The 10,224-nt window shown below is 43.5% G+C and overlaps 1 protein-coding gene across 1 annotated transcript in view; it reads left to right on the top strand.

The window, feature by feature from the left end:
* Positions 1-10,224, top strand: part of cfap58 (cilia and flagella associated protein 58) — a 147,988-nt gene that overhangs the window by 42,143 nt on the left and 95,621 nt on the right. Inside the window, exons 9-11 of the mRNA XM_063200032.1 lie at positions 118-309; positions 4,497-4,658; positions 7,050-7,196. Of these exons, the coding sequence (XP_063056102.1) occupies positions 118-309; positions 4,497-4,658; positions 7,050-7,196 (501 nt within the window). The remainder of the gene's footprint in view (positions 1-117; positions 310-4,496; positions 4,659-7,049; positions 7,197-10,224) is intronic.

The following is a 10,224-nucleotide window of genomic DNA, read 5'->3' as shown; positions in this document are numbered from 1 at the left end:
GTGTGCCTTTCATGATCACATGTTTGTCTGTCCTGATCGCCTCTCCTCTCTTTTCCATGTAGAACATCATCAAGTGTTTTGTCTGTCCTGACCACCTCCGCTCTCTTGCCCATGTAGAACATGATCAAGGCGGCCAACGCCACAGAGAAGCAGATGAGCATGGTGAAGCTCCACGAGCAGTCCAAGAAGAACCTGGAGCAGGAGATCATGAACTACAGGGACGAGGCCCAGAAGCAGCGCAAGATCATCTACCAGCTGGAGAAGGAGCGCGACCGCCACATCAACGAGGCCAGCGACCTCGGGCAGAAGGTACAATATAGTGTGTCACGAAAGAAACCTATTTTTCCTGCGTTGTTTGAAAGGGACAGTAAAGTACCATTTGAACGAGACAGGGCAGACTCAGCAAGAATTTCAAAGGAGATACAGTATATTGTTTCAAGTCTCCATGCATTGGGAATGGTGCAACTGCTACAGTACATCAACGAGGCCAGCGACCTCACGCAGATGGTACAATACGATACAATAGGGGTGCGGAACCTTTTTCAAGGGCCTTTCACTTTTCAAGGGCCCTTCAAATTCCTGATAAAAAAGAGAGAAAAGTCTGCTACAAACAGGATTTTTTGCTCCCAATTATTTTATTTTTTTTCGTGACGTTTCGGGTAGAACTCTAGTTCTGCGTTCTTCAGACGTCAAATTCAAATTCCTTCAGTGACCGTAAAAGTCGTCCAAGGGCCGTACTACGAACACAAACCAGGATATCCCCAGGCCCGTTAGGCATATATTGAAGGCAGCCAGCTTTAAAACAGACCCCACCTTCTCTGGGACCCCTGAAATATACGTATCTTAATTGTATTGCAAATGTAATTTCTAAGATTCCTTTACCAACATGTCATATTTCATGTGAAGCTTCATAACATTAAAATGGCCATTGAGACATAGGTTCCCCATCCAAAGTCCCCAAACTACAAAAATAAGTCTAGTGGACTACAATTAAACTATTTTGACCTTACATGACACTTAAGGGCAGATTATAGTTCAGCAACGGCGCCTGTTGCTTACGGTCGCTAACCACTGTTGATGTTATAGATCTGCGCACGAAGTGTCATGTCGTTAGCTACATTTGGCTACATAGCTACAAGGCTACAGTACAGTAGTCAGACTGCAGGCATTGTGCTGCGAGTGCTAAACTGATGTAGTGTTTGTTTTGCTACTTACTAATTCAGTCATTGTAGCTTCATTTATTTACACAGACTGGAAAGAAAGTGTTCGTATTCCACAGAATATTGACAGTTTGGCTCTCCTAAACTACCGGAGAACTGTGCCGCCACGAGAAGAAGGAAGTATCGAGACGACCAATCACAGCGCCTTTTCTCTGCGACCTTCGCAACCGTCTGTCGCGTAGTCAGGATTTTTTTGAGGCGCGCGACGACGGTTGCAGAGCCTCTGCGCGGGGTGTGTGGTCGCGCACAGACGGTTGCACAGGCTCTGCAACCGTCAGCGCCAATAAGTATAAATTGGCCTTTATCTGTCAATTTTTAAGACTATATACAGCTCTTTATTTGTGGGGTACTGGTCATGCAGAACGTGAGAAGAGAGGGAAATATATTGTACAAACACGGACTCATTCACACTGAGGGTCTGTAACTTGTGATGGTGTGACCTAAGGTTGAGGGTGTATGTTTTTTGTGAGAGCCCGCACACCTCGAAGGTTTCTTTTTTAGCAGGTGCAGCTTTTCAAGGTACTCCAGTCTTCAGTTCACACAAGGAAGAGCGCGACACTGCTTCTTCACAGTTCACCACTTTTTTTCTTTTTTCTTTGGTGCTGACGTTTCGGCACGTGCCAAAACGTCAGCACCAAAGAAAAAAAGTGGTGAGCTGTGAAGAAGCAGTGACGCGCTCTTCCTTGTGTGAACTGAAGGCTGAAGGTGTATGTTTGACAATCATACCAGCCTGGCTCTTTGGTCTAGTGGTCAGAAAACACATTTGGCACCCAGGAGGCCAGGGTTGAAAGCCAAATGGAGCAACACCCCTGCCACTAGCAAGCTACAGTGCTGAAGTTTTACACTTACGGCAGGATATTGCCTTCATCTCCAGCAGTGTGAGTGTGGCCTATTCGCATATAACACTCGCAGCCCCATATCCGCATTTTATGGGGGCAAAAAGTGAGTCGGTATTTGTTAATATGATTCCAATGCATTGCCTTTCATGTTTGTTTAAGTGAGCAGCAAATGCTGTAAGGAACAAATCGCTTCACAAAAAGTCATCAACCAATGCTGTATAGGCTTCTCGCTATATTGTAGGCAGTTTGAATGGCCCACTCGTTGCACCTAGCGCTTTGACAATGAATAACATGGCACACGCCTACTGATGCCCACGGAGCCAAAAATGACAATTATCTGTGATTCAATCTCTGCGCCAGTGTGCCGCGACAGCATACAGAGGCCTGTAGGGGCCTCATGGGTCAGCCCGTACAGCCCAGACTGGCCTGGGAGTCACTGTGTATTTCATATTCATCAGACACACCTGATTCATTATACACATTATTCATCCCAAAGCCAACAGCAGAGAAAACATGTACTATATGCATCCCAATGCACGCACGCACGCACGCACGCACGCACGCACGCACGCACGCACGCACGCACGCACGCACGCACGTGTGCAAACACTCACGCACGCACGCACGCACACACACACACACACACACACACACACACACACACACACACACACACACACACACACACACACACACACACACACACACACACACACACACACACACACACACTGTATCGGGGGGCGGGGATGACGCACACATACAGTGATTTGATTGGAAATAATATGTGCCTTGATAATGGTCCATTACTCAACATGACACAAACTGTCATTGGAGCACCGCCTCAGAAAGAAATATTAAGTGTTGATTTTTTTTTCTCTCAAATGTACCTTTTGTTCTTGTGTCTTTTACAAACGTAAGACATGCTCAATTTCTCCCAAATCAGACTTTGTAAGCACATGTCTTACTTATATATATTTTTTTCTTACAGCTTTTTTGTTTATTATTGCCTGACTTGCCTCAAAGAAACTTTCTGGCACACAGAAAAGAAATCAAAGGAATGACAAGTTGTTGGACGAGCAGCTTCAGTTGTTGCAGTCTTTTTGATTGTCACCTTATTTATGTATAAATCCTCTGAAGTCCATTTATGCAGTGGCGAGGAACAAAGGCACATTTTGTTGAACAAGAAAGCTATCCATCAAATGAGAAAAAAATGCACACCCTTTGATTTCATGTCAATTACTGGAGAACTGTTGTCAGTTGTCTTGAGTCCATGCTGACTGGGGAGGAATAAAATGTTTACTTAATGTTGAAAAGAAAGACGTTGAACTTTATCATATCATAAAGGAAATATTACTTTGTGCTGGGATTATCTGTCCTTTCATGATAGTTTTTACTCTTGTCAACACAGGTCTACATACATATATATATATATATATATTTTTTTTTAGACACTTATTTTGTGTATTATTTGGTGTGCACTACCTAACCTTACTGACACCTTAATTTCCCTTGGGATCAATAAATGATACTCTACTCTACTCTACTCTAACCTCAGAGGTTAGAGAGATATGGCACCCCCAGGTTGGTTTGGGGACTATTTTCCGGCGTGGGAAAACACAGTCAACGAACACACCACGAAATGTCATTGGGAAAACCCCACCCCCCACTTCTCTCGTCAGTAAACCGTGCATGTGCATGCCGTGGTCTGTGCATCGACTGTGTGTTTCAGTCCTGGAAAATAGTCCCGAAACCGAAAAGCCTTCCATGTTGATTTGCATCATCATTTGCACTCAATGTGAATGTACAACACACAGAGTAATTGGGGGGAACATTACAAGTAAATTAATTCTTTGGCTGAAATCTTTTGATGCTGACACAAGACTGCAGCTAATAAGTGAAACTAAGCTCCGATGAGTGCTGATAGGTTCAGACAATGGCTGGGTCACATGGGAAGCGATTTCCACCCACTTATTCAGGGCTCGGGACTACGAGGAGACACTCAATTTGACCTTGGGGTAATGCATTCCTTTAAATTGATAATGGCTTTATTTCTGTCTTCTCGTTACCTCTTGCCAGCTGTTCCAGGTGTTATTGCAGCGCATATTTTTGTGGTTCTTTGGAGCTTCAGTGCACTCTCGCTCTTACTTGTTTACTCTTCTTTGCCAGCTGTTTCTTAAATGCATTTCAAGCAACACATTTACATGTTTACATGTTTACTTCCTCGGCTGCTTCACTCATTTCACTCCTAGTCCCCCCGCTCCCTCCTCCCCCTCTCCCTTCGTGCGAGAGGACTAGGAGTGTAGATATCAATGCGTCGAAGTCGAAGTACTCCGAATGTGTTACTTCAGTGGACTCTTCTTTGCCAGCTGTTTCTAAAATGCATTTCAAGCATCACATTTACATGTTTACATATTTACTTCCTCGGCTGCTCTAGGTGTTGCAGCACATGGAGGACATTAAGGTGCGTGAGATGCAGATCTTCGAGTACAAGAAGAAGATCGCCGAGGCCGAGACCAAACTCAAGCAGCAGCAGAACCTCTACGAGGCCGTCAGGTCCGACCGCAACCTCTACAGCAAGAACCTCATCGAGGCTCAGGTACCGTACAGAGTACACAGGCACGCACGCACACGGCACACACACACACACACACACACACACACACACACACACACACACACACACACACACACACACACACACACACACACACACACACACACACACACACACAAATACACACACACAAACACACACTCACAAACTCACAGCATTTACTGTTACTCCCACAGAGGAAGATTTATGTTTGTTTTTTTGTGGTTATTACCAAACAGGTAATTGAAAAAAGTGAGCGAAAGGGCGATACATTTATTGACTGCGAGGGAAAATGAGAAAATATTTGATCAGAAGTGCCTTTTGTTTACACGGCAACCCCGCCATCAGGGCTTGCAGATGCAAAAATCTGGAAACTCCTTCCAGAGTGGTGCATTTTGAAAACGACCCGGGCTGTGTGTCCGTCTGAAAGGCAAAAAAGGCAAACCATGTTTACAGATTTTTGCATCTTGAGGCCCCAATAGTGAGGTTGCCTACCAAACGACACTTCACATAAAATATTTTGTTGTTTCCAGATGCAATCGTCCTCGTGTGAGATGCAAAGAAAATTTGAAGTCGCAACAAAAAAATTGCGTCTTCTGTTCTGATTGTCACCAAATAAACCTGAGCCTGAGAATTGGGAGGGGCTGAGAATGAGATTAAGCTACATATACTTGTATTCAGAAAGGAGGATGGTTGAGAAGGAAGGATTAACCTCTCTGTGCAGTGATGTAGGGGTGGCATTTTGAAATAAAGAAATAGGATTCCACTGGTTTTTTTGTTTTTTTTTAAATGGTTGATTTTTTCTTGAAAAATAAAAGAAAGAGTGGAGTCAGAGACAGATCATGAGAGAGAGAGAGAGAGAGAGAGAGAGAGAGAGAGAGAGAAAGAGAGAGAGAGAGAGAAACACAGAGAGAGAGAGGGAGAGAGAGAGAGAGACAGAGAGACAGAGAGAGAAAAGAAAAGAGAAGAAAAGAGACAGATAGACAGAGTAATTGGTACCATGCAATCAGAGTTGTCAGGGGTGAATACTGATGATATGTACGTAATAGCAGAGAAACGAATGAAAAATTCACACCGGCTGCTGTGATTTTTCTCTCTCTCTGGATATAAAGCCAGACAGTAAAACTTTTGCAGATTTTTATATTGTGACGTCTGACCTCATCACATAGATGTAGAGGAAGGAAGAGGGGGAGAGGGAGACATGAGGGGGGCAGACAGAGATATAAAGTTGGAGATGGGGAGGGACACAGAAAGGTGAGAAAGAGCTTGAGGCCAGAGAGAGAGAGAGAGAGATAGAGAGAGAGAGAGAGAGAGAGAGAGAGAGAGAGAGAGAGAGAGAGAGAGAGAGAGAGAGAGAGAGAGAGAGAGAGAGAGAGAGAGAGAGAGAGAGAGAGAGAGATGAGGAAACAAAGACATAGACAGGTGTACAGAGAGAGGAGGGGTGCGTAAATGACAGATGGAGCGCATCAAAAAGTGAAAGGAAGACGAAAGAGAAAAGGAGGGGAAAAGGAGTGTCATTTTCTGTGATAAAAGCTGTAATGTCAGCCAATGACATATTGTTAACGGGTAGCCAGATAGCGTGGAGTTTATGAAAGGCACAGGGCCTTTCTGTACCCCTTCACCTCGACTACTCTTTTCATCCGTTACTGACACTGCCCTGCCCAGGTGACGAGTGTGTCAGTTCTGGCTGCCCGCTGGCAGCTCACCAAATGCCCCCCCCCCTCTCTCTCTCCATGATATGTACTGTGGACATGACTGGATAGATAATCAGTATGACAATGAAGATCAGGGATGCGTGTCTCGAAAGTGTAGTTGTTAGCCAGTTAGCAACTTGGATAGTTGTCAATGGGAAATTGCATCGCAAACAACAAAGTAGCTAACGTATTTAGCAACTATGGTTTCGAGAAATGCACCCCATATCAGATGAAGATCATGAAGATGTTTGTCCATTTATGTTTGAATTACGTGTGTCTGTGTTGGTATGTGATGAACATGCAGTATTTGGTCATTTACATACCTGGTGTGTGTGTGTGTGTGTGTGTGTGTGTGTGTGTGTGTGTGTGTGTGTGTGTGTGTGTGTGTGTGTGTGTGTGTGTGTGTGTGTGTGCGCGTTTGTGTGTGTGTGTGTGTGTGTGTGCGTTCGTGCATGTGTGCGTTCGTGCATGTGTGCGTTCGTGCATGTGTGCGTGTGTATGTGTGTGTGTGTGTGGTTGTGTGCGTGTGTGTGTGCGTGTGTGTGTGTGTGTGTGTGTGTGTGTGTGTGTGTGTGTGTGTGGTTGTGTGCGTGTGTGCGTGCGTTTGTGCATGTGTGCGTGTGTATGTGTGTGTGTGCGTGTGTGTGCGTTTGTGTGTGTTCGTGCGTGTGTGCGTGTGTATCTCCGCTTCTGTCACTAGGATGAGATCACGGAGATGAAGAGGAAGCTGAAGATCATGAACCACCAGATCGACCAGCTGAAGGAGGAGATCAACGGCAAGGAGGCCGTGCTGGTCAAGGAGCACCTGGAGTTCCAGCGCGTCGAGAAGGAGAAGGAGGTCCTCAAGGTACGCACAACTGTTTTTTTATAGATTTCTCTTTCTTTGCTTTTTCTCTCGTGCACGCTTTCTATCTTTCTCTGTCTCCTTGCCTGTTCCAGTGCATCGAGAAGGAGAAGCGGTTCAAGTTATGGACTTTTTTTTTTTAATTACTCTTTTCTTTCATGTTCTTTCTTTTTTCTCTCTTTCTACAAACCCCAACTCCGATGAAGTTGGGACGTTTGGTAAACAGTGAATAAAATCAAAATGCTATCATTTTCAAAACATTTAATCTATTCATTAGATGGAGAATAGTGAAAAGACAACATATTAAGTGTTAAAACCGAGAAAAAATATTGTTTTGGGGGACATATGTACTCATTTCTAATTTGATAAATCCAACACGTCTCAAAAGAGTTGGGACGGGGATCAGTGAAATTTAGTAAACATCCAAATAAGATAAAACAACAAAGAAGAACATTTCAAAATGAATTGTACTGATGGACAATATAGGTGTCCAGGTATAAGATCATCACAGAGAGACTGAGTCACTCAGAATTAAAGATGCAAAGGGAATCATTACCATAGTTATTACATACATTTTTGAATTCCCTTTGATTTACCACGATTGAGTGTATATAAGACATATTTTTGTTAATAAAATCATTGTATAGGTTCAGGACATCATGAAATATATATTGTCTGTAGTCTCACTCTAATTCCTGGAGTGCTAGAGCTATTGAAAATTGACCATATTAAGAATGCTTAATGCATGAAAATGATACAGGGGTGTAACATTCTCCTAAGCACCTGAGCTCACTTGAAATAGACCCAGAAGACATGGGAAACTGTCCTTTGCTTACAGAAGTCAGCAGAAGTTGTAGAAGTCCATTCTTTTTGACAATAATAGAGCATTGCACATCCTGTGCTACAGTGAAAATGGACCATCCAACTTGTGTTAGTGCTAGCTTCAAAAGTCAGCCTCCATGATGGCATGCGGGTGCAGTAGTGCATTGCTGAATGGTATAAATGGGTTTTAAACAGCATGAAAAGCCACCCATGCATTATATTTTGAAGGGAGATCTTCGATTACTGCCACATAGTAAGGTCAAATTGCATTCTCTACTATGTTTTAACAGTTTGGCTCCCATCATAAGGACCCGCAGGTGATAAAATGGTGGGTTTTTGGTCAAGACCTGTCACACTATAAGCACTACAGAAAGGAAAACATTGCAAATCATGACAAGGAATACACTCACCATTTAAGCTGGTGAAATCATGTCCAAGATGGGAATTAACACTGGTTTTTTTATATAAAATCATCTCATCGGTTAATGTATTTAACTGTTAAGTGTTGTCTTTTGTTTTGTTTTTAGTGTTCCTCGACATTTGCTGCCATTTATTGTCCCCGTCCCAACTCTTGAGACGTGTTGGATTTATCAAATTAGAAATGAGTACATATGTCCCCCAAAACAATATATTTTCTCGGTTTCAACACTTAATATGTTGTCTTTTCACTATTCTCCATCTAATGAATAGATTGAATGTTTTGAAAATGATAGCATTTTGATTTTATTCACTGTTTACCAAACGTCCCAACTTCATCGGAGTTGGGGTTTGTATCTATCTTTTATCTATTCTTGTGCTCTCTCTCCCTCTCCCTCTCTCTCTCTCTCTCTCTCTCTCTCTCTCTCTCTCTCTCTCTCTCTCTCTCTCTCTCTCTCTCTCTCTCTCTCTCTCTCTCTCTCTCTCTCTCAAACACACACACGCACACACACACGCACACACGCACACACACACACACACACACACACACACACACACACACACACACACATACACACACACACACACACACACACACACACACACACACACACACACACACACACACACACACACACACACAAGCAGGCATATACGCACACACACACTATGTCTCTGTTGCCTATACAGATTTTACATGTACATATACTAATACAGAAATGGAGCCTTTAGGCCCTACAACCTACTGTAGCCTACATGATCTTATGGACTGCAGATATGATTGGAATATGACTTATTGTACACTAGGTGCATGTAATAATGCTACTGGACATGTATACACGCCCTTGCGCGCGCACACACACACACACACACACACACACACACACACACACACACACACACACACACACACAGACACACACACACACACACACACACACACACACACAGACACACACACACACACACACACACACACACACACACACACACACACACACACACACACACACACACACACACACACACACACACACACACACACACACACACACTGAAGTTCAGCCAAATATTCATGACTTGGGGACTTGAGAATACAGTAGATTTTATTTGCATTTGTTGAAGGTTACAGTGTGACATGGGAATGTGTGGGTGGTCAAAGTTCTGAGGTTCGCTGTGAGTTCTATAAGTTATTGCCAGACCACATGTGTGTATGAGCATTTCTCTTTTTTCTCAAGGTGAGCCATTGCAAAGCAATGTGGGTTTTTTGTGTGTGGGCGGTCAGCTTCTGGGCATTTCTCGTTTTTATGTTATGTACATATTAAACTTTTCTGGGAATGAACTTAAACCAAATCTCTTGTTGACAAGATAGGCTATAGTAGCCTAACCTATATGTTTTTTTTTTCATGGAGACTGGTATTATTTGAGAATAAGTGGGTGTGGTCAGGGATGCTGACAGGGGGGCACAAAAGGGTCCGTTTTTTTCCGGGCCAAGGGAGAGAGGGGGCCCAGAATTGGGTCCTCAATTACATTTTATTGAGTGGGGGGCCCTTTCAGATTACTTTGTCCCCAGCCTGGTAAAAGCTGTCAGTGGGCCTGGGTGTGGTAAGTGGTAAGTTATGCACAAATGCACAAAAGCAATAATTCACATTTGACTTTGTGAAGTTAGTATTACTTTACTCCTCTGCAAGTGTATGGCATATCATTTCTATGCATGTGACCAATACAAGTCCTTGTCGTTTTGTTGTGTTAGAGAGTCTCGGAATCAGAACCTTCCACGCCTGGTGCTCTT

Source organism: Engraulis encrasicolus, chromosome 1 (genome assembly GCF_034702125.1).
Source record: "Engraulis encrasicolus isolate BLACKSEA-1 chromosome 1, IST_EnEncr_1.0, whole genome shotgun sequence".
NCBI lineage: Eukaryota > Metazoa > Chordata > Actinopteri > Clupeiformes > Engraulidae > Engraulis > Engraulis encrasicolus.
The sequence above is the reverse complement of the archived record's forward strand: the minus strand, read 5'-3'. Positions and strand labels throughout refer to the sequence as shown.